We start from the raw sequence: 23,047 nt of genomic DNA, 5'->3' as shown, positions 1-23,047 counted from the left end.
TGGTGCCTTCTTAACCACTTGCCGCTCGCCCGCCGTCATATTATGGCGGAGTGGTGCGACCATTGTTCTGGGCTGCCGTCATATGACGGCGGCCCATTCAGCAGGGCAGGCGCGCGATCGTGTGCGCGCCGCCCTGCACTGCCGGTGTCGGCGTGTTCCCGGGACACAGCCCGTCACCGGCAGGGGGGAAACAGCCAATGGGCATGGCTGTTTCCCACGTGATCGGCTGTGTTCCAATGACACAGCCAATCACAATAGAGGAGTGCAGGAGAAGACCATGCATGCGCGATCGGGAGCATGCAGCGCGGTCATGTCGGTGGCTCTGTGTTCCCTAGGAACACAGCTAGTCATCGGCAGTAGTAAACAGTCACTGACAGTGACTGTTTACTATATGATCGGCTGTGAATCCATTCACAGCTGATCACAAAATGTAAACACAGAGCAGTAACTCACTGTTACTAGCTCTTCTCCCTTCACACAGTTTCCAGTGTGAGGAGAGCAGAGCCAGAAACAGTGAGTTACTGCTCTGTACACCTGTCACAAAGTAAAATCACAGCAATAAAAGTCCCCACACAATCCTCAGCCCCCCCCCCCTAATTGCACCTGTCACCCAACAGTCACCTCATCAGTGCCCAGAACTTGACACCCATAAGGCTACGTTCACATGCGGTAACATCGCGCAAACATCGCATGACGCCCAAAAAAGGCACAAGAGCTTCTTTGGGGCATCATGCGTTGTTTGCGCGATGTTACCGCGATTCGGCAGGCTGAAATGGCGGCAACATAGCACAGCGTTTGGGGTGCTATTGCAAATCACGGGCAACGCACAGGCGTCCCACCATTTGCAATGATTTCCGGATCGCGGGCAAAATCGCGGTGATTCTGCCCGCAATCGCTACGCTCACATGTGAACATAGCCTAAAGTTCACCGGTCACCAGAGACTGCCATCAGTACTGCCGTGCACCATCGCTCGTCACCTGTCACCCATCAGTGACCATCACCTGTCACCCCATCAACCACCGTCACCTGTCACCCCATCAGTCATCGTCACCTGTCACCCCATCAATCATCGTCACTTGTCACCCCATCAGTCATCGTCCTCTGTCACCCCATCAGTCATCGTCCTCTGTCACCCCATCAGTCATCGTCACCTGTCACCCCATCAGTCCTCGTCACCTGTCACCCCATCAGTCCTCGTCACCTGTCAACCCATCAGTCATCGTCACCTGTCACCCCATCAGTCATCATCATCTGTCACCCCATCAGTGATCGTCATCTGTCATCACATCAGTGACCGTCACCTGTCACCCCATCAGTCATCATCACCTGTCACCCCATCAGTGACCGTCACCTGCCACCTATCAGTCACCTGCCACCCATCAGTGATCAACCGCAGTCAACCGTCACCCGTCGCACAGCCCATCACAGCCAGCATGTCAAAAAGGATGTACAGCAGTGAGGAGGCCCTTCAGGTCCTCTCCATGACTGATGAGAGCACCGGGAAGCTCTCATCAGTATCCGAATCCAATTCCGATCCCTGATTCGAAATTTGATATCACTAATAGTAGCGGATCGGAGATGGACTCGGACTATTCCTGTACACTTTCCTTTATAGAATGTATTTTGGGGTGCAATTTTTGCTATATACATGCAACCACTTACCGACCGCCTAACGACTATATAAGTCGGCTATTTAAAGCTAAATGCTGGGGTAATGGCAGCAGATAGCCCCCATAACCCCGGTATTTTTTTAAACGGCGGGCGGTCGGCTTTCAGATAAGGGTGGTCCCAGTGGCAGATTCGCCGCGGAATTACCCTTACGGTGCAGGGGAATAGGTGCCCCCCCTCCCGCCACGTCCCTGACGTTTTCACAGCTTACTGGACCCGCCGGCAGCGGGGAAAACTATCCGGTCCCGGATCCTCAGAGACAGGAAGTCGAGTGAGGGCAAGATGGCCCTCACTCGACTCTATGGTCTTGGAGGACCGGAGCTACGTCCAAAAGTCGTTGCCTAGCAACCGGTTTAAAGGGCCACTTTTTTTTTTCCTTCTTTTTCAACAATTTTTTTTTTCTTTTATAGTGTAGTTGTGAGGTGTGAGGTCTTTTTGACCCCAGATCTCACAATAAAGAGGACCTGTCATGCCTATTTCTATTACAAGGGATGTTTACATTCCTTGTAATAGGAATAAAAATGATCAAAACATTTTTTTAAAAAAACTGTGTAAAAATAAAAAATTAATAAATAAAATAAATAGGAAAAAACAAAATGAAAGCGCCCTGTCCCCGTTAGCTCGCACAGAAGCGAACGCATACGCAAGTCCCGCCCACATATGTTAACGGTGTTCACACCACACATCTGAAGTATCGCCGCGATCTTTAGAGCAAGAGCAATAATTTGAGTGCTAGACCTCCTCTGTAACTCTAAGCTGGTAACCTGTAGAAATTTTTAAAATGTTGCCTATGGGGATTTTTAAGCATTCCGTGAGCGTGCACAATTTTGAAGCATGACATGTTGGGTATCTAATTACTTGGCGTAACATTATCTTTCACATTATGGAAAAAAATTGGGCTAAATTTGAAAATTTAGATTTAAAATCTGGGACGACCACGGTGAGGCGCCGCTGGCTGGCTGCTATGGGGATGCTTGGGGCTCCAGGTCCTGGCTGGCTGCAACACTCGGGGCTCCTGTGTGGAGTGTGAACTGGCTTGGCTGGCTGGTTGGCTGCAAGACCGCAGGTGGGACGCCGATACCACGCGTGGGATTAAGCCTCAGGTCAAAGAGGGAAGAGGAAGGGGTGGAGCTTTTTCATTCAGCTCCCGCACTAATCCACCAATCAGCTGTGTTCTTTTGACTTTTTTTCTCCCAGGCGCAGGAGGGCGTGGCACGGCTTGGATGACGTCATTTCCTAATCAATGTTGCCGTCCCCCCGAATCGATGCAGAATCGCGAAGGGTCGCATCGCGATGCATCGATTCGCCAATTATATTCCGCAGGCCTACAACCCACCAACATCTAAGGGCGCCAATGGGAATTTTTTAGTCCAACCCCCTCCCGTGGAAAAAAGAAAAATAGAAGACCCAGAGGGGGTCAGAGGAGGAAAGGGGAAACAGAGCAAAAAGAGAGAAAGTGGGTCTAAAAATTTGACGGTTAAGATCTTTAATTTGTCTACACACGTATTAAATAAGGGTGAGAGGAGCATTCTACAGAAAGGATTGAATTTTGCCCCCAGCTGTAATGCCAATCTATTTGATCTATTTAAAGATCTACATAGATATATTTGTGATATTACTGTCCAGAGACATTACATTCTAAAGTCTGAGAAAGATAGGTTGTTTGTACTAATAAAATTGAGGCCAATTCGAACTTAACAGTAAAAACTGAAGAGTCTATAGGGTCTCATGTAGATGTAGAGGTACTCAACATTTTGGAGGAACTACTTATAGGGGGGGGGGGGGGGTGGTGAAACCAGGTGATGTAATGTCAACCCCCTATAACAATGAGGTTACTCACACCAGTTTTTGCCCAAAATCAACCTTTCTTTTCATACATCACGGGACACAGAGCCATAAATCATAACATATGGTTATATAGCCACCTATAGGTGAAGGACACCAAACAGAATTGATGACCCCCTATATAACCACTCCCATACAGGAAGTACCTCAGTTTTTTTGCCAGTGTCTAAAAGGTGAAGGTCGCTGTGGAGAGGTGCTCCACATGTTTGTTATGTTACAAAAAAGAAGAAAGAATATTATGCTATCATACCCCAAACAAAGATCACTTGATCTAAGGGGTTGGCTATCGGATCCATCTAAAACAGTCAATGGACTGGGTTTAGCTATCGGATCCATCTAAAACAGTCAATGGACTAAAAAGATGGTACCTGAGCCTCGGAAAGCAGATACAAGGTTTTGCTTGTAACGCTGTCCTTTTTACTTGCAAAAGTTTTTTATTTTGTATAACAAAAGGATAACAAAAACATACAGACTCAGGTAACATAGCCATAACTAGGTTCATAGTAATATACAACCAGCACCCTCTTGTGGAGAGCCCTAGTGAGAAAGCCGATAAAAACATTGCAGTGAAATATATGCATGGCAACAAACCTTGTAAGACTAAAGTACCCGTGGACCAGAACGGAGTCCGAGGGCACTGTAGGTGCAAGTAAATACAAAACGGTTAACATGTGTGAAAAAGTTTCAATGCCTACTGTGAACTGGGTAGGGAAAAAAAAAAACCCTATCCTGAGCATTACCAACTTGGTTTGGCAACCAAAAAGCAGGGCAAAGATAAATCCTGAGAGAGCTAGAGATACCGATAACCAGGAGAGAAAAGGAAAGACGAGGCAGCAGAGTAGAGAAGGGGGGGGGGGGGGGTCAGAAAAAAAGGAAGAACTCAAGATGAGTAAAGAAAAGAGATGCCGGAGTGGAAGCGGAGAGGGAGAAGAGGAGAGGAGACTCCTCCCTCCCCTCCTGGTAGAGTAGCTACGTTGAAGGAGGTGTAATGTACAGACACCAGGGCTCCCATATGGCGTCAAATTCAGCTTGCTTGTCTCGGAAGATACTAACCAGAGATGTATAGTAACGAAGTAGAACTACTTAAGTACTGTACTTAAGTACCGAAATGCGGTATCTGTACTTTCCTGGAGTAGAATTTTTTTCTCCTACTTCTACTTTTACTTCACTACATTTTTTCGATGATTTCAATACTTCTACTCTGATATTTTTTTTTTGTGCTGCATAGTTATTCGTTACTTTTAAAAAAATTACCACTGCCAGAACAGTAGATGGCAGGTTGCATAAAGCTCAAAAAAATGTGTATAATGTCATTTGTAAATCAGCGCATACGAAAATAAAGGCTGTGTATAATAAAAGCTGCTATACCAAATCTTTCCAATAAAAAGAAAATATGAAACAAACAAATAAATGGTGCTACAGCGCTTAAAGTGCATCAAGAAACTACTAACAAACACAGGTTAATCATTTGAATAAATCATTTGAAATAATAAAAAACAATATGATGTTCAAACTTTTGACTTCTTTCTTTAATAACTACATAACACAGTACTTGTACTTCTACTTTCAGTACTTGAGTAGAATTTTTTTTTCAAAACTACTGGTACTTTTTACTTTTAGTACTTAAGTAGCAAATTTTTTGAAAAAACTACTTGCAATACTTAAGTAAAAAAAATGTTGAATACTTTAGTACTTCTACTTAAGTAACTTTTTCTGCGAGCACTTCCACTTCTACTCAAGTCACTTTTTGATCGAGCACTTGTACTTTTACTCAAGTAGAAATTTTGAGTACTTTATACAAGTCTGATACTAACTATCTTCTCCTGGGTCATGATCCAGGAGATTTTGCGTTTGGTCGCCCCCATAGAGATTGAGGGAGACTTCCACACCCGAGCCAGGGTAAGTTTCCCTTCCAACAACATAAAGTGCATCTTACACTGGTTCTAGCTAGAGATGTCGTGAACATAAAATGTTATGTTCGCGAACGGTGAACGCAAATGTTCGCGAACGGGCGAACCTCCATAGACTTCAATAGGCAGGCGAATTTTAAAACCCACAGGGACTCTTTCTGGCCACAATAGTGATGGAAAAGTTGTTTCAAGGGGATTAACACCTGGACTGTGGCATGCCGGAGGGGGGTCCATGGCAAAACTCCCATGGAAAATTACGTAGTTGACGCAGAGTCGGATTTTAATCCATAAAGGGCATAAATCACCTAACATTTCTAAATTGTTTGGAATAATGTGCTTTAAATCATCCAGTGTGCGAATACGATCAGGTATGATGTTGTATCGATCAGGGAGTGTAAGGGTTACGCCCGCTTCACAGTGACTGACCAAACTCTGACAGACCAAACTCCCCGTTCAACGCACCGCAAACAACCGCAAACAGTCCATTTGCAGTGGGCACAGTACAGTCTGTGGGCCTGACACTCACTGGCAGGCAACTGCAATTATATTACAGAGGAAAAATTAAATTACTTTTTAATCTGCAAGGTGCTGTGCCACCCTATATGAGTGGTGGGCAGTGGGCACAATACGGTCTGTGGACCTGACACTCACTGGCAGGCAACTGCAATTATATTACAGAGGTAAAATTAAATTAATTTTTTATCTGCAAGGTGCTATGCCACCCTATATGAGTGGTGGGCAGTGGGCACAGTACAGTCTATGGGCCTGGCACTAACTGGCAGGCAACTGCAATTATACTACAGAGGAAAAATTAAATATATAAATATCACTACTTTAATACTAAAGTACTAAATTAATAGACGATGTTGTAATCCACTGCGCTTTAGGAAATACAGGTAACACAAACCTGACAGAATAACACAAATTGCTGCTACTTAAATGAGTAAATATAATAAAAAATAAAATCCATCCAGAAAAAACAGGAACTGGGTTTTTGTGCTGCAAAGACGCCTCTGGAAGATTTCCTGGTAAATTTATAGTGAGTCTGAATTTCAGATACTTCTCCCGGCACCGTGTGGTGGTGGCAAGCAAGGGTGGTCCCCATAAGTCGCACCTGTGATCCTTCATGTTTGCACTTTCATTGCTCTATGCACTTTATACCTATGGACTTTATGGACTCCTATTGATGTGACTTCATGCTTTTATGTATTTATGATTTTATGTTTATATTTATCACATCTGATTCATACATTTTGGTATATGTTATCATCCTATTTATTTGGTAAGAAGTTATCACTAGGGTTGAGCGGACACCTGGATGTCCGTGTTCAGCGGGTTCGGTCGAACTTGAAAAAAAAGTCCGGGTCAGTGTCCCGGACTTTTTCCGAACTTTACCCGGACACCGAACCCCATTGAAGTCAATGGGGACCCGAACTTTCAGGCACTAAAATTGCTCTAAAACACCAATGGAAAGGGCTAGAGTGCTGCAAATGGCAGCAAAATGTAGTTAAGAGCATGGCAAGTGCTCTGCAAACAAATGTGGATAGGGAAATAACTTAAAACAACAAAAAAAAAAAAAACATAAAAATAAAACAATTTTCTTCATCTGTGAAGGACGAGGTCCATATGGAGTAGGAGGGAGGTTGAGGTGGCGGTGGATGTGGCGGTGTAGGTGGAGGGGGACGAGGTAGTCAACACTGCTTTTTTTCAGTCATTTTAAATTAGGGTACACCCCAAAAGAGTGAGAAAGATCAAAAATATAACAATGGCTGGGTAAGGTCGGTATCCATCTCTATTCTGCACAAGTTACGGAAAAGTCCTGTGGGATCCATGCCTGGTTCATTTTAATGAACGTGAGCTTGTCCACATTGTCTCTGGACAGGCGGCTGCGCTTGTCTGTGATAACGCCCCCCAGCCGTGCTAAATACACGTTCAGATAATACACTGGCAGCACCTCCAAGGCGTAAAGGGCAAGCTCAGGCCATGTGCCCAATTTGGAGACCTAGAAGTTGAAGGGTTCTTCTGAGGTGCTGGCGGTGCCCTGGCTGCGTTGGCGACCTCTTCCTCCTCCTCTGCCTTGGCCTTGTGCTTCCACTGTGGCCCCGCTGTCAGGTGGGAATGCCAGCAGCATCGCGTCTACCAGCGTGCGCTTGTACTCGCGCATCTTGCGATCACGCTCCAGTGAGTGAATTAAGGACGGTATGTTGTCCTTGTAACGGGGATCCAGCAGCGTGGCCACCCAGTAATCAGCACAAGTTAGAATGTGGGCAACTCGGCGGTCGTTGTGGAGACACTGCAGCATGTAATCGCTCATGTGTGCCAGGCTGCCCAGAGGCAACGAAAGGCTGTCCTCTGTGGGAGGTGTATCGTCTGTGTCTTCAGCCACGCACCAGTGATGGCCATGAGCTGGCCTGGGTGCCACACTGCTGTGAACATGGTTCCATCTCCTCCTCCATCTCCTCCTCATCCTCCAGAACTGTGCCCCTGCTGGACAATTGTGTACTTGGCGTTTGTGGGTGCAGGAACCCACCCTCTGAGCCACTTGTGAATGACTGCCCTAAAAGCCATGGAAATGATCCCTCTTCCTCCTCCTCCTCCTCCTGTGCCACATCCTCTTCCATCATCGCCCGATGCGTTTTTTCAAGGAGGCATAGAAGTGGGATAGTTAAGCTGACAACGGCGTCATCGGCACTGGCCATGTTGGTGGAGTACTCAAAACAGCACAACAAAGCAGGTTTCGCATGGAGGCCCAATTATTGGTGGTGAAGTGGTGCTGTTCCGCAGAGCGAATCACGCGTGTGTGCTGCAGCTGAACCTCCGCTATGGCCTGCTGCTGCTTGCACAGTCTTGCCACTATGTGCAGGGTGGAGTTCCACCTTGTGGGCACGTCACATATGAGGCGGTGAGCGGGAAAGCCGAAGTTACGCTGCAGCGCTGATAGGCGAGCAGAAGCAGGGTGGGAACGCCGAAAGTGCGCACAGGCGGCCCGCACTTTCTGCAGCAGCTCTGACATATTGGGGTAATTTTGAAGGAACCTCTGCACCACCAAATTCAGCACATGCGCCAGGCAAGGGATGTGCGTCAAACCGGCTAGGCCCAGAGCTGCTATGAGACTTCGCCCGTTATCGCACACCACCATGCCGGGCTTGAGGCTCGCTGGCACCAACAACTCATCGGTCTGCTGCTCCATGCTCCTCCACAACTCATGCGCGGTGTGGGATTTTTACCCCAAACATGCAAGTTTTAAAACTGCCTGCTGTCGTTTACCCCTGGCTTTGCTGAATTTGGTGGTGAAGGTGTTACGCTGACCGGATGAGGAGGCGGTAGAGGATGAGGAAGCGGAGTAGAAAGGAGTTAGGAACAGGATGTAAACTGAAGCGCCCTGCAATCCTCAGTGGTGGAAGGAGATGCGCCAAACAAATTTAAAAGGTGTATCTCACACGTACCGATACAGACTATGCCGCAATTTAATTTTTTTTTACCCCAAAAGGGTGTAGATTGAATAGCGGAATAGAAAAAAGTATATAAAAAGGTGTATCTCACACGTACCGATACAGACTATGCCGCAATTTAATTTTTTTACCCCAAAAGGGTGTATATTGAATAGCGGAATAGAAAAAAGTTTTATAAAACGGTGTATCTCACACTTACAAACACAGACTAAGCCCCGATAACAATTTTTTGTACCCTAAAGGGAGGATGAGGAAGAGGAGTAGGAGGAGTTCAGAACAGGAGGCAAACTGAAGCGCCCTGCAATCCTCGGCGGTGGAAGATGCACCAAACAAATTTAAAAGGTGTATCTCACACGTACCAATACAGACTATGCCGCAATTTAATTTTTTTCACCCCAAAAGGGTGTATATTGAATAGCGGAATAGAAAAAAAGTATATAAAAAGGTGTATCTCACACGTACCGATACAGACTATGCCGCAATTTAATTTTTTTACCCCAAAAGGGTGTATATTGAATAGCGGAATAGAAAAAAGTTTTATAAAACGGTGTATCTCACACTTACAAACACAGACTAAGCCCCGATTACAATTTTTTGTACCCTAAAGGGAGGATGAGGAAGAGGAGTAGGAGGAGTTCGGAACAGGAGGCAAACTGAAGCGCCCTGCAATCTTCGGCGGTGGAAGATGTACTAAACAAATTTAAAAGGTGTATCTCACACGTACCGATACAGACTATGCCGCAATTTAATTTTTTTCACCCCAAAAGGGTGTATATTGAATAGCGGAATAGAAAAAAGTATATAAAAAGGTGTATCTCACACGTACCGATACAGACTATGCCGCAATTTAATTTTATTTACCCAAAAGGGTGTAGATTGAATAGCGGATTCCGCCCCGCCGACTACGCTGGCTATGGTGGACCAGATCCATCAGGGGGTCATGTATTTGTGCGATGCGGCCTTGAATGAGGCCCCTTTGGCTGCATGTCTGTCTAGTGTCGCGGTGCTTAACCGTCGACTGCTCTGGCTGAAAAGTTGGTCGGCCGACCAATCATCTCGCAAGACGGTAGCGGATTTTCCCTACGCTGGTTCTCGCCTTTTTGGCGAGGCTTTGGATACTCTAGTAAAAGGAGTTATTGGGGGCAAGAGTACTCTCTTGCCACAGAATCCCAAGAACAAGTCCTTTCGTGGCAAGCGGAACCCCTCCTTTAGGCCCTCTCAAGGGTCCTTTCGTGCCTTTAGGTCGCAGTCCAAGGGCAAGCCCTTCAAAGGCCAAGGCACCCAGAAGAAGCCGTGGGCAGGTAAGCAGAAGTCCGGCCAAGTCGGTTCTGCGACCCACTCCACGTCCGCCTGAAGGGACGCCCTCACCCGTTTCTGGGGTGGGGGGACGTTTGTGCGGTTTCCTCCAACCTTGGCTGTTCGGCATCCAGGACAGATGGGTTCAGGAAATCGTTCGATCAGGTTACAAGATCGAATTCCTTTCTCGGCCGGCGGGCAGATTTTTTTCCCTCAAATCTTCAACTGCCTCCGAAGCGTTTGCGGGATCTGCACCTGGCGGTGCAGGACTTGCGGGCCCAGGGGGTGGTGGTTCCGGTGCCTCATCAGGACAGATTTCGGGGGTTTTACTCCAATCTGTTCACTGTGCCCTGAAAGGAGGGCAAGGTGCGTCCGATCCTGGCCTTGAAAGCTCTGAACCGCTTTGTGCGTGTTCGGAAGTTTCGCATGGAATCCCTGCGCTCAGTGGTGGCTGCCCTGAGCCCGGGGGAATTTCTGGCCTCCATCGATTTGAAGGATGCGTACCTACACATCCCCATTTTCGAGGGTCACCAGAGGTACCTTCGATTCGCCATTGCGGAGGAACACTACCAGTTCGTGGCGTTACCTTTCGGTCTCGCTTCGGCTCCGCGGGTTTTTACCAAGGTTCTGGCACCTGTTCTGGCCCTGTTACGAGCCCAGGGCATTGCGGTCTTGGGATATCTGGACGATCTGCTGTTAAGATCGAGTGCCAGCCAGAGCCTGTTGACGACCTGTCCACTATGGTGCAGACCCTCCAGGAGTTCGGTTGGACCATAAACATTCCGAAGTCGACTTTGTGCCCTTCGGTTGGCCTTCCCTATCTGGGGATGGTTCTGGACTCTGTTCAGGCGAAGGTCTTCCTGCCGGAGGACAAGCTCAGGACGCTTCGGGACGAAGTCAGGTCCCTCAGGGACAACCGATCCTCGTCACTCAGGACATCCATGAGGTGTATAGGGTTGATGGTCTCAGCCTTCGAGGCGATCCCCTTTGCTCAGTTTCACACGCGGGGTTTCCAAGCGGAGATTCTTGCCAAGTGGGACGGGCGACCTCAGTCTCTGGATCTGCAGGTCTCGTTGAGCCGCCGCACCAGAAGGAGTCTTCTGTGGTGGCTCCAGTCCCCGGCGGTGTCGGGGGGGCAAGTCTTTTCATCCGTCATTCTGAACGGTGGTCACCACGGATGCCAGCCTGTCGGGCTGGGGTGGTGTCCTGGGCAACCTGTCCGCCCAGGTAACTTGGTCGAAGGAGGAATCCTCCCTTCCGATCAACGTTCTGGAATTGAGAGCGATAAAGCTTTGCCTTCTCCAGTGGTCGTGACGGCTTCAGGGCCGTCCGGTTCGGGTTCAGACGGACAATGCCACCGCTGTGGCTTACATCAACCACCAAGGGGGCACCAGGAGTGCCCGAGCGGCTCGGGAAGTGACCGACATTCTGTCTTGGGCCGAGACGCACGTCCCGGCGTTAACGGCAGTACACATACCGGGGGTGGACAACTGGCAGGCGGATTGTCTGAGCCGCCAGACCCTGGACCAGAGAAAATGGTCCTTACACCCGGATGTCTTCCAGATGTTGTGCGCGAGGTGGGGTTCACCGGATGTGGACCTGTTCACGTCTCATCTAAACAACAAGGTGGAAAGGTTCGTGGCAAGGACGTGCGATCCTCGGGCGGACGCCTCGGATGCGTTGGTGGCGCCTTGGCATCATTATCATCTGATATATGCCTTTCCTCCAATTCAGCTGCTGTCCAGGTTCCTTCGCAGGTTGGCCTCGGAACCGCACACGGTGATTCTGGTGGCTCCAGACTGGCCTCGCCGGTCTTGGTACGCAGACCTCGTTCATCTGGCAGTCGAACCTCAGTGGCGCCTGCCGGTCCGAGAAGACCTTCTGTCTCAAGGGCCGATCTTCCATCCTGCTTTACAGTCGCTGGCTTTAACGGCCTGGCTGTTGAAAGCCAGGTCCTGAGGGACAAGGGTCTCTCCCCTGAGGTCATTCCTTCTCTGATTAAGGCTAGAAAAAGCCTCTTCGGGGAAGATTTATTACCGTACTTGGAAAGTACTTTGCCTGGTGTGAGTCCAGGGGGTATTCCCCTCGCTCATACTCGGTGTCGAGAGTGCTGGCTTTCCTCCAAACTGGTGTGGATCAGCGTTTGGCGCTGGCCACGATAAAGGGCCAGATTTCTGCACTGGTTGTTCTCTTTCAGCGCCCTGTGGCGTCAAATTCCCTAATTCGCACCTTTGTTCAAGGGGTGCGTCATTTGGCCCCTCCTCGGAGGGGTCCCTTACCTCCGTGGGACTTGAACTTAGTTCTGTCTGTGTTGCAGCACGCTCCCTTTGAAAAGATCAGGGAGATCTCGTTGCCTCTGCTGTCCAAAAAGGTTGCCTTTTTGGTGTCGATCACTTCGGCTCGCAGGGTGTCGGAGCTAGCGGCGTTGTCCTGTAGCTCTCCCTATTTGGTGCTTCACAAGGATAAGGTGGTCTTGCGACCTAACCCGTCCTTTCTTCCAAAAGTGATCTCGGATTTTCACCTTAATGAAGACATTATCTTGCCTTCGCTCTGCGCGAAGCCAAAACATCCTAAGAACGTTGCCTTGCATTCCTTGGATGTTGTCCGGGTGATCAGGGTTTACCTGTCGTCCACTAAATCCTTTCGCAAGTCGGATTCCCTCTTTGTCCTTCCTGAGGGACCTCGGAAGGGCATGGCGGCGTCGGCTGCGACCATCGCCAAATGGATCAGACAAACTATTGTGCAGGCCTATGCCTTGAAGGAAAGGGTTCCGCCCTTCCCTGTGAAGGCGCACTCTACCAGGTCTTTGAGTGCGTCTTGGGCCTTCCGGCATCAGGCTTCAGTAGCCCAGGTGTGTAAGGCGGCGACTTGGTCGTCTGTGCACACCTTCTCCAAGTTTTATAAGGTGGACGTTCAGGCGTCGGCCGATGCCTCCTTTGGCCGTAAAGTTCTCAGTGCGGCAGTGCCATAGGGACCCTTGTTTTTGGGTCTTTGGCTGTTGGGGTGTTTTACCCCTGGGTTACTTGCTTTCCTGGGTTGTTGCTCCTGTTGAGCACTTTTCCTGTTGCCCAGCTGGTTCTCTTACTGTATGTAAGGTTCCTTTCTCTGATGTGGGTACTGCGTTGCTCTTCTGCGGCTGCGTCTCCCACCCCTCATGTCTACACTGCTTTGGGACATCCCATTGGTGAAGACTGTGTGAGTGGGCGGCGACTGTCGGACGTAAGAGAAAAAGGAATTTTTGTAAAATCTTACCGTAAAATTCCTTTCTCTCAGTCCTCCGACAGTCGCCGCCCCCCGCCCCTCTTTTGGGGTTTTTGTGTACTCTTACTGCTATGCTACCAAACTGAGTTGGGAATGCTGGTGCAGGGAGGTATTGACTAGTGGGACAGCCCCTAGGGGTGTGTCTATGCTAAAAGCTTTTGTTACTAACAAGTCTTGTGCCTAGCTACTCCTGCGGAGCAAAGGTCAATACCCATTGGTGAAGACTGTGTGAGTGGGCGGCGACTGTCGGAGGACTCAGAGAAAGGAATTTTACGGTAAGATTTTACAAAAATTCAGTTTTTCACATTTATGAACCTTTCTCTTCATGTTTGAATTTTTTAAAGATAACTTTGTTGGACTTCATGGTTAGGTATTTTTTGCACATTATATGTTATATAGATTGAAGTAGCTGTGAATAGGTTGCAGGGGATCTGCCTTTGCTCACATGTATGAAAGTACATTTTTGTAGTGAATGTAATTGTTATATTTGATCAGTATTGGTGGAGTTCGCACATCTAGTATAATATGGAAGACTGCAGCACTAGTATATAACATTCAATCAATATAAATGTCATAATATAACAATAAAAGTGAGACTCCTCAATACAAAACTCCCTATAACTGTATATATAAAAGAGCTGAGTTGATATGTGTGGGATCTAGGTGTGTCTCAATCCCCAATAAAGTACGCAAAGACCGGAAATGGGGGCCCACGGGACTTTTGAGAGACAATGTACAAAATTACATTTGTTTATTTTATAAAAATTATTTACAAATACATACATGATACCTCAAAAGACAAAGATGATCATCAACAAAAAAAGTAAATAAATACAAAATACATACACATAATTATTAGTCTGTTTTTGACAAATCAGAGATACTGATCAATCTGTGCTGGATGAATCTCGATGCGTTTTGCGAAAACACTATTTTGCTTCATCAGGAGAAAACACAGATAGCTATCTGAAAACAAAAATATCATACATGAAGCAAAGACCAATAAGAAATGAAGAAAAAAAAAAAAAACAGGGGAACCAAGGAGGGAAAAAGGAGGAGGAAATAAAATACCTTCACATACAGCAGCAGCTTGCAATTTCAGCCGTGGTGAAAATCCACCAGTATAGACACTACTGTTTTCCTATGTCCAAACCAATAAATGAAATAGCAACAAGAAGAAAAATCAATCCTCCTCACAAAGAAAAAGGTGATGTTTGTGCTATTCGTTCCCTGCGGGGGTTGGGGAGAGAAGGGACATCGGGCAAGAGAGACACATGGAGGCAGACCCTCCAGATGGAGACTATTTCACTAATAACTAATGAAGAGAATTTATAATCAGCATATATAAAATGAGTGCACCAATATTAGTACAAATGTTCAACAACATCTTTACACCATAAGATCAAATCCTCTACCATGATGTTCAAAGGAAATCTCAAAGTGCAATAGTGTCACTTTTAGTTGATGAAGTTTCCACAACATGAGTGAGACTTCTCTGACCATCAAAGTGAATCCCCACAACTGAATGGAAGACTTAGCAGAAGGTTGGAGATTAAAGCCTAGAGGTCAGTGTGAGTGTGTATGGTACAATCCCCATACAGGAGTAATGAATGGATCACACCACCTCATCTCACATTTACTAATTGGGATCCACAAAAAGAGAAATCTCCAATAGTGTAGATGATAGATCGTGTTTTATAAAGTGATCTAATATAAATGATTCCAATAAAGAGAAATTAGTTCCATGTATGTAGAGAATAGTTACATTCATTCCTGGGGGAGAATTTTTTTTTCTTCTGGTAACATTCTTCTCTTCTTCTACAGATTGTCCTCTAATGGCCTAACAGACAGTTCCTGCCCCCACCTGGCATCTGGAATAAGAAATAACCAGACACTGAGAACACTGGACCTTACTGGGAACAATCTGGAGGGTCCTCATTTCAGGGATGTGATGGAAGCTCTGACAACAAGCCGGATAGAGGAATTACAGTGAGTATAACAGGACTGACTGAGACAATAATATTCTGGGACTGTTTTATATCTAAACCACATATATAATATAGAAATATGAGAATGTCATCAAAATCCATTAGGCTCCATAAATATCCAATCCTGGACTGTTCCGTCCAAACTCCATAAAATCAGAATAATCATGGAGAAATGTTTCATCTCCTGTTTGTCTCTATATATCATCAATATCAGACACTTCTCTAAATCTGGAAAACAAAAATAAAAATGAAATATCTGCACTAAAAAAAACATCCGCCAGCAGGAAGTCTGATATAGAAGTACAAATAGTATAATATAATTCTATGTATAGAGCCCTACACTTAGTGACAAAATGTGTGATGAAACAAATGAGAAATCTGCGCCCTACAATGTGTCCGAATACCAACACTTGCTGAAAATGTAAAACATTTAATGTCGATGTGATAACTCCACCAATAAGGATCAAATCTAACAATGAAATTCACTACAAAAATCCACTTTCATACATGTGAGCAAGGACAGATCTCCTCCAACCTATTCACAGCTACTTCAATCTACACTCACCAGCCACTTTTTCTCTATCGTTCATTGACGGACGCAGTCCTCTGATGCATATTAGTAGGGTCTGGTCCCTGGAGACCCTACTGATATGCATCAGAGGACTGCGTCTGTCAATGAACCTAAGAGCAAAGGATTTTACGGTAAGTCAAAAATCCAGTTATTAGGTACACCTGTTCAATTGCTTAGTATTACAAATTGCTGATCAGCCAATTACAATGAAGCAACTCAATGTATTTAGGCATCTAGACGTGGAGAAGATGACTTACTGAAGTTCAAACTGAGCATCACAATGGGGAAGAAAGGGGATTTAGGTGACTTTGAACATGGCATGGTTGTGTAACGCTCCTGCGTTTTATGTATAATGTGGATTTACAGCTGAAGAAATATTCCACTTCAGTAGTCATGTAGAGAAACGCTGAGACACCAATCCCAACTCCCAAGACTCATCATGAGTGGATAGTCTCAATTCAGCAAGTAGATACACACACTCAATAAGATGTTCCTAGAGTGACTTATGTATATAGTAATATAGTGATGATAGGCTGAAGAGACAGTTTGGGTAGAGATGGTAGATGACAGACACTTGAAAGGAATGTTCGTGAAAGTAAGATAGTAGCAGATGGGATGCAGATGGTAATAGGCTCAAGAGCTAGCAATCTTAGTTAATACAGATGTAGTAATAGTCCTTAGTAAGCAGAGCTAGATAGTGTAAGCTTTAGTATGAGGGTTATAGAGGTTTCCCCTGTGGGGTACTTATCACTAGTAGCAATGTAGTGGAGGAGAGGTTCGGCAAGAGCGGATGATCCGGTAGCGGGATACAGGGATCAGCAGCGTGGTTCCGATAGCGAGGTATGCTTGCAAGCATGAGAGCTTCAAGGCAGATTATGCGGCGTTGAACGAACATCTGAGTGAGACCGCCGGAGGTTGAAATAGCCGCTCCAGCGGCGCTCAGTGATGACAGCATCGGTCTTAAAGGTGCATGCGCACCTTACCAAAAGAGAATGGTGGGGCGCATACACTTAGGAAAAGTGGAATTAGGGTACCAAAGGTACCAGAAAATTACAGTACCCCTCCCTTAAGGCCGGCTCCTGAAGGCCTCTGGAGCTGGTTTGTCTGGGTACTTCGCATGAAAGTTGCGGATTAATCTAGGGGCATGTATGTCAGAGGTGTTTAGCCAGGTGTCGTCTTGGGGCCCATAGTTCTTCCATCGAACTAAGTATTGAAGTTTTCTTCTGTGGATACGAGAATCCAGAATCTCTTTTATTTCATATTCTTCTCCACCTTCGACTTGTACAGGAGGAGGAAGTGGGATAGTAGGCCTTATTCCTTGGTCAGGAACATGGGGCTTCAGTAGCGACACATGGAAAATGGGATGTATTTTGAGGTCTATTGGCAATGTAAGCTGTACTGCAGCTTTTCCAATAAGTTTCTTGATTGGGAAAGGTCCCAAGAAGAGAGGTCCAAGCTTTTTGCTAGGGATTTTCAGTCTTAAATTTTTTGTTGAGAGCCAAACGAGGTCCCCAATAGCATACTGAGGAGAAGGTCTTCTGCGAAGATCATAGTACTTCTTTTGCTGACTATGAGCGTGTGCAATGGTAGTATTAAGCAAACCCAGAGAGTCCTTTATTTGGGTAAGATAGTCTGAGGCTACTGGGTTATTTGAAGGAAGGATGCGTGGTGGAAGAATAGAGGGATGAAACCCATAGTTCAAGTAGAACGGACTCTGCTTGGTCGTACTGTGGGTTGCGTTGTTGTAGGCAAATTCTGCCAGAGGGAGAAGATCCACCCAATCATCCTGTTGGTAAGAAGTGTAACAACGTAAATATTGCTCGATGCATTGGTTGACTCTTTCAGTCTGTCCGTTGGTCTGCGGATGGTAAGGAGAAGTGAGCTTCCGCTCAATTCGTAGTATGTGACATAGTTCTTGCCAGAACTTGGAAATAAATTGCGATTCACGGTCAGACAGAAGAGTTTTTGGGATACCATGTAACTTAAAGACATGTTTCATCAGGAGTTCTGCCGTTTGTTTGGACGAAGGTAGTCTGCGAATAGCAATGAAATGTGCCATCTTTGTCAGATGGTCCACTGACACCAAGATGGTATTTAATCCTTTGGAAGGAGGTAGTTCTACTATAAAGTCCAAGGACACAACTTCCCATGGAGTTTGGGGTATTGGTAGACTGCATAGTAGACCGGATGGTCTCGTAGTGTCAATTTTGGACCTGGCACAGACATTGCATGAAGAGACAAATTTTTGTATAGATGTTTTCATGTCAGGCCACCAGAATTGTCTGGTAATCAGATTAAGAGTCTTTGTCATACCCATATGTCCTGCCATAGGCACATCATGCGATAATTCCAAGATCTTGGTGCGCATGGTAGGTGGTATGTAAAGTTTGTCGTTGTAGTAGAGGAAGCCTTCTGCATCGGTATTTAGTTGTGGTGGGGGGTGAATCCAAACTTATACCATGCAAAACCTCTTCCTTCAAGGAACGGACAACTCCAATAATACGCTTTTGAGGTATTATAGGAACGGAAGGGATTTCAAAGTAGTTTTCTTCAGTTGGTCGTGATAGTGCATCCGCCTTTTTGTTCTTATCTGCAGGTGTGTAGGTCACTAGGAAGTTAAACCTTAGAAAGAATAGTGACCATCGTACCTGTCGGTGAGAGAGAGTTTTGTTAGTCTGAAGATATTGAAGATTTTTATGGTCCGTGTATATAAGTATTGGTAATCGGGTGCCTTCGAGTAGATGTCGCCAATTCTCCAGAGCCAATTTTATAGCAAGCAGTTCTTTTTCACCCACGGGGTAATTTACCTCTGGACTGCTTAAGGATTTAGAAAAGAAGGTGACTGGATAAAGTGGTGAAGTGTTAGTTGGTCGTTGGGAGAGTATTGCTCCTACTGCCATGTTTGACGCATCTACCTCCAGAATGTATTGGAGGGATGGGTCTGGATGGCGTAGTATGGGAGCAGAAGTAAACCTTGTCTTTAACAGGTGAAAAGCTTTACTTGCTTCATCTGACCATTTGAATGGTCTTTTAATGCTAGTGAGCTGTGTGAGGGGTCTCACAATGGCAGAGAAGTTTCTGATGAACTTCCTGTAGAAATTAGAAAATCCAAGGAATCGCTGTAGCGCCTTGCGGTTGGTTGGTGTAGGCCAATCCTGAATGCAGGATATCTTACTCATGTCCATCTTGATTCCTGCTTTGGATATGATGTAGCCTAGAAACAGTACCTCTTCTTTATGAAACAAGCATTTTTTCAGTTTCACGTATAGGTTGTGTGCAAGCAATCTCGATAATACTAGTCTTACATGTCTTATGTGTTCAGACAAGGATCGTGAATATATAAGTATATCGTCCAGATATACCACAACACAGACATCTAGTAAGTCTCTGAAAATATCGTTTATAAATCGTTGAAAGGCTGCAGGGGCGTTGCATAACCCGAATGGCATTACAAGATATTCGAACAATCCGTATCTGGTTCTGAATGCAGTCTTCCACTCGTGTCCATCATGGATTCGAATGAGATTGTATGCCCCTTTCAGGTCCAATTTTGAAAAATAGGTAGCTCCACGCACCTGCTCAATGAGCTCAGGGATAAGCGGTAGAGGATAGCGATCTTTTATTGTAATAGCATTCAATTGCCTATAGTCGATGATAGGCCTGAGACTTGAGTCATTATTGCGGACAAAAAAGAGTCCTGCTGCTGTGGAAGAAGTGGAAGGTCTAATAAAACCTTTTTTCAAATTCTCATCCAAATATTCTTTGAGATGGGAAAGTTCATCCTGCGAAAGAGGATAAACATGACCGAACTGCAATTTGCTATTTGGGAGTAGATCAATACTACAATCATAATCTCGATGGGGAGGTAGTGCTTGAGCATTTTTCTCAAGAAAAACCTCAGAGAGATCCTGATAACATAGTGGTGCAATCTCATCTGTCACCACAGACAGGATCTTCCCGGAAGACGGGAGGTTACACGTACCCTCGCAATAGCAAGAGAGGAAGGCCAGGGTCCGTTCCTTCCAGTCTATGGTTGGTTGATGTGTGTGTAACCAGGGAAGTCCCAAAACAATGGGAAAGTGGGGTGAAGGTATTAGATCGAAGGTAGTGGTCTCCATATGAGACCCGTTAGTAGTGACTAGGAGAGCCTGTGTCTGATCAGTGATCGGACCAGAGGATAAAGGAACACCGTTAATAAGATTCACTGAGACAGGTTTAGGTTTAGAAATAATAGGGACTTTATTTAAAGCAGCAAAACGTATGTCAATATAATTTCCACAAGATCCTGTGTCAATCATGGCCTTAGTGGTAATCCTGTTCTGGTCCCACTGTAATGTTAAGCAAACAAAAAGGTAAGGGTTAGTAATTGAAGTTGTCAATCCCCCTAGGAGGACATGTGAACACTCACCCTTCTTTTTGTAGACTAGGGGACAGACGTTTATCTTGTGATCCGGGGATGCACAGTACAAGCAGAGATTACCAGATCGTCTTCTGGCTCTTTCCATAGCTGATAGAGGTGGGCGTATGGTTCCTACTTCCATAGGAGTGGGGTCATCGGCCGAAAGAACTGGATAATGGCATTCCCATTTTTTCAGCCTTTTTTTCTCGTAGTCTTCTATCTATGGTGATACTGAGTTGTATCAATGCATCCAGGGTTTTTGGCAGATCCGCTCGGGTGAGCTCGTCTTTAACGGCTTCTGATAGGCCAAGCCTAAATTGAGTTTTCAGAGATGCATCATTCCATTCTGAATCAAGGGTCCATCTCTTGAATTCTGCGATAAAGTTTTCCACAGGTCTCCTGCCTTGTTTCAAGGACCTTAATTGAAGATCGGCAGTACTCTGCCTATTGGGATCATCATATAGGCTAGTAAGTTCTGCTAGAAATAAGGCATAGGAGTTGAGAAGCTGATCGTTTTTCTCAAAAAGAGATTCTGCCCAGGCCCGAGGATCGCCTGTTAGGTAAGAAATAATAGTACAAACCTTAATGTGATCAGTAAGGTAGGTACGGGGTTTTAGCAAGAAAAGTAACTCACATGCGTTTTTAAATTCGCGAAATTTTTTGCGATCGCCTGTAAATATCAAAGGAGGATTTATTTTGGGTTCAGGGGACTGAGCAGTGGTAAGTTGTGTCAGTCTGGTTACCTGCTGCGTCAGAGCCTGATTGTCTTCTCTTAATTCAGCAAGTGCGTGTATTAACGCAGTTACTTGCTGTTTTAATTGTGTCACCTGAGTGGTTATTTCTGCTGAATCCATTTGAGGTTCGTTCAATCTGTAACGCTCCTGCATTTTATGTATAATGTGGATTTACAGCTGCAGAAATATTCCACTTTAGTAGTCATGTAGAGAAACGCTGAGACACCAATCCCAACTCCCAAGACTCATCATGTGTGGATGATCTCAATTCAGCAAGTAGATACACACACTCAATAAGATGTTCCTAGAGTGACTTATGTATATAGTAATATAGTGATGATAGGCTGAAGAGACAGTTTGGGTAGAGATGGTAGATGACAGACACTTGAAAGGAATGTTCGTGAAAGTAAGATAGTAGCAGATGGGATGCAGATGGTAATCGGCTCAAGAGCTAGCAATCTTAGTTAATGCAGATGTAGTAATAGTCCTTAGTAAGCAGAGCTAGATAGTGTAAGCTTTAGTATTAGGGTTATAGAGGTTTCCCCTGTGGGGTACTTATCACTAGTAGCAATGTAGTAGAGGAGAGGTTCGGCAAGAGCGGATGATCCGGTAGCGGGATACAGGGATCAGCAGCGTGGTTCCGATAGTGAGGTATGCTTGCAAGCATGAGAGCTTCAAGGCAGATTATGCGGCGTTGAACGAACATCTGAGTGAGACCGCCGGAGGTTGAAATAGCCGCTCCAGCGGCGCTCAGTGATGACAGCATCGGTCTTAAAGGTGTATGCGCACCTTACCAAAAGAGAATGGTGGGGCGCATACACTTAGGAAAAGTGGAATTAGGGTACCAAAGGTACCAGAACATTACAGGTTGTTGGTGCCAGACGGACTGGTCTGAGTGTTTCTGGGATTTTCACACACAACCATCTCTCGGGTTTACAGAGAATGGTGGGGAAAAGAGAAAATATCCGGTGATCGGCTGTTGTGTGGAGGAAACTGCCTTGTTGACGTCAGAGGAGAATGGGCAGACCGGTTCCAGATATTAGAAAGGTAACAGTAACTCACATAACCGCTCGTTACAACCAAGGTATGCAGAATACGATATCTAAGTGCAAAACGCATGGAACCTTAAAGCAGATGGGCTACAGCAGAAGACCACACCGGGTGCCACTCCTGTCAGCTAAGAACAGGAAACTGAGGCTACAATTCGCACAGGCTCAACAACATTAGACAATAGAAGATTGGAAAAACGTTGCCTGGTCTGATGAGTCTCAATTTCAGCTATAAAATTCAGATGGTAGGGTCAGAATTTGGTGTAAACAACATGAAAGCATGGATCCATCCTGTCTCGTATCAACGGTTCAGGCTGGTGGTGGTGTAATGGTGTGCGGGATATTTTCTTGGCACACTTTGGGCCCCTTAGTACCAATTGAGCATGGTTTACACACCACGGCCTACCTGAGTATTGTTGCTGACCATGTCCATCCCTTTATGACTACAGTGTCCCCATCTTCTGATGGCTCCTTCCAGCAGGATAATGCACCATGTCACAAAGCTACAATCATCTCACCACTGGTTTCTTCACCATGACAATGAGGTCACTGTCCTCCAATGGCCTCCACACTCACCACATCTCATCCAATAGAGCAACTTTGGGATGTGGTGGAACGGGAGATTGGCATCATGGATGTGCAGCCAACAAATCTGCAGCAACTGCGTGATGTTATCATGTCACTATGGAGCAAAATCTCTGAGGAATGTTTCCAACACCTTGTTGTATCTATGCCACGAAGAATGAAGGCAAAAGGGGTCTAACCTGGTACTAGCAAGGTGTATGAAAAAATGTGTAAGCCTCTGTGTTAATTGGCTACCTTCAGCGCTTGCCTATATGCATATTAAACGTGTGTACTCAATCTATTGCAATA

At 45.8% G+C, this 23,047-nt stretch overlaps 1 protein-coding gene across 2 annotated transcripts in view; it reads left to right on the top strand.

The window, feature by feature from the left end:
• LOC309569625 (NACHT, LRR and PYD domains-containing protein 3-like) overlaps window positions 1–23,047 on the top strand; it is a 540,899-nt gene that overhangs the window by 163,355 nt on the left and 354,497 nt on the right. The window contains exon 5 of one of the 2 annotated variants that reach the window (XM_082275518.1): window positions 15,258–15,422. The exons of the other annotated variant lie outside the window; for it this stretch is intronic. Within the exon in view, the coding sequence (XP_082131644.1) occupies window positions 15,258–15,422 (165 nt within the window). The remainder of the gene's footprint in view (window positions 1–15,257; window positions 15,423–23,047) is intronic. 2 annotated transcript variants of the gene reach the window in all.

Source organism: Pelophylax lessonae (assembly GCF_965119305.1).
Source record: "Pelophylax lessonae genome assembly, chromosome: 13".
Classification (NCBI taxonomy): domain Eukaryota; kingdom Metazoa; phylum Chordata; class Amphibia; order Anura; family Ranidae; genus Pelophylax; species Pelophylax lessonae.
The sequence above is the reverse complement of the archived record's forward strand: the minus strand, read 5'-3'. Positions and strand labels throughout refer to the sequence as shown.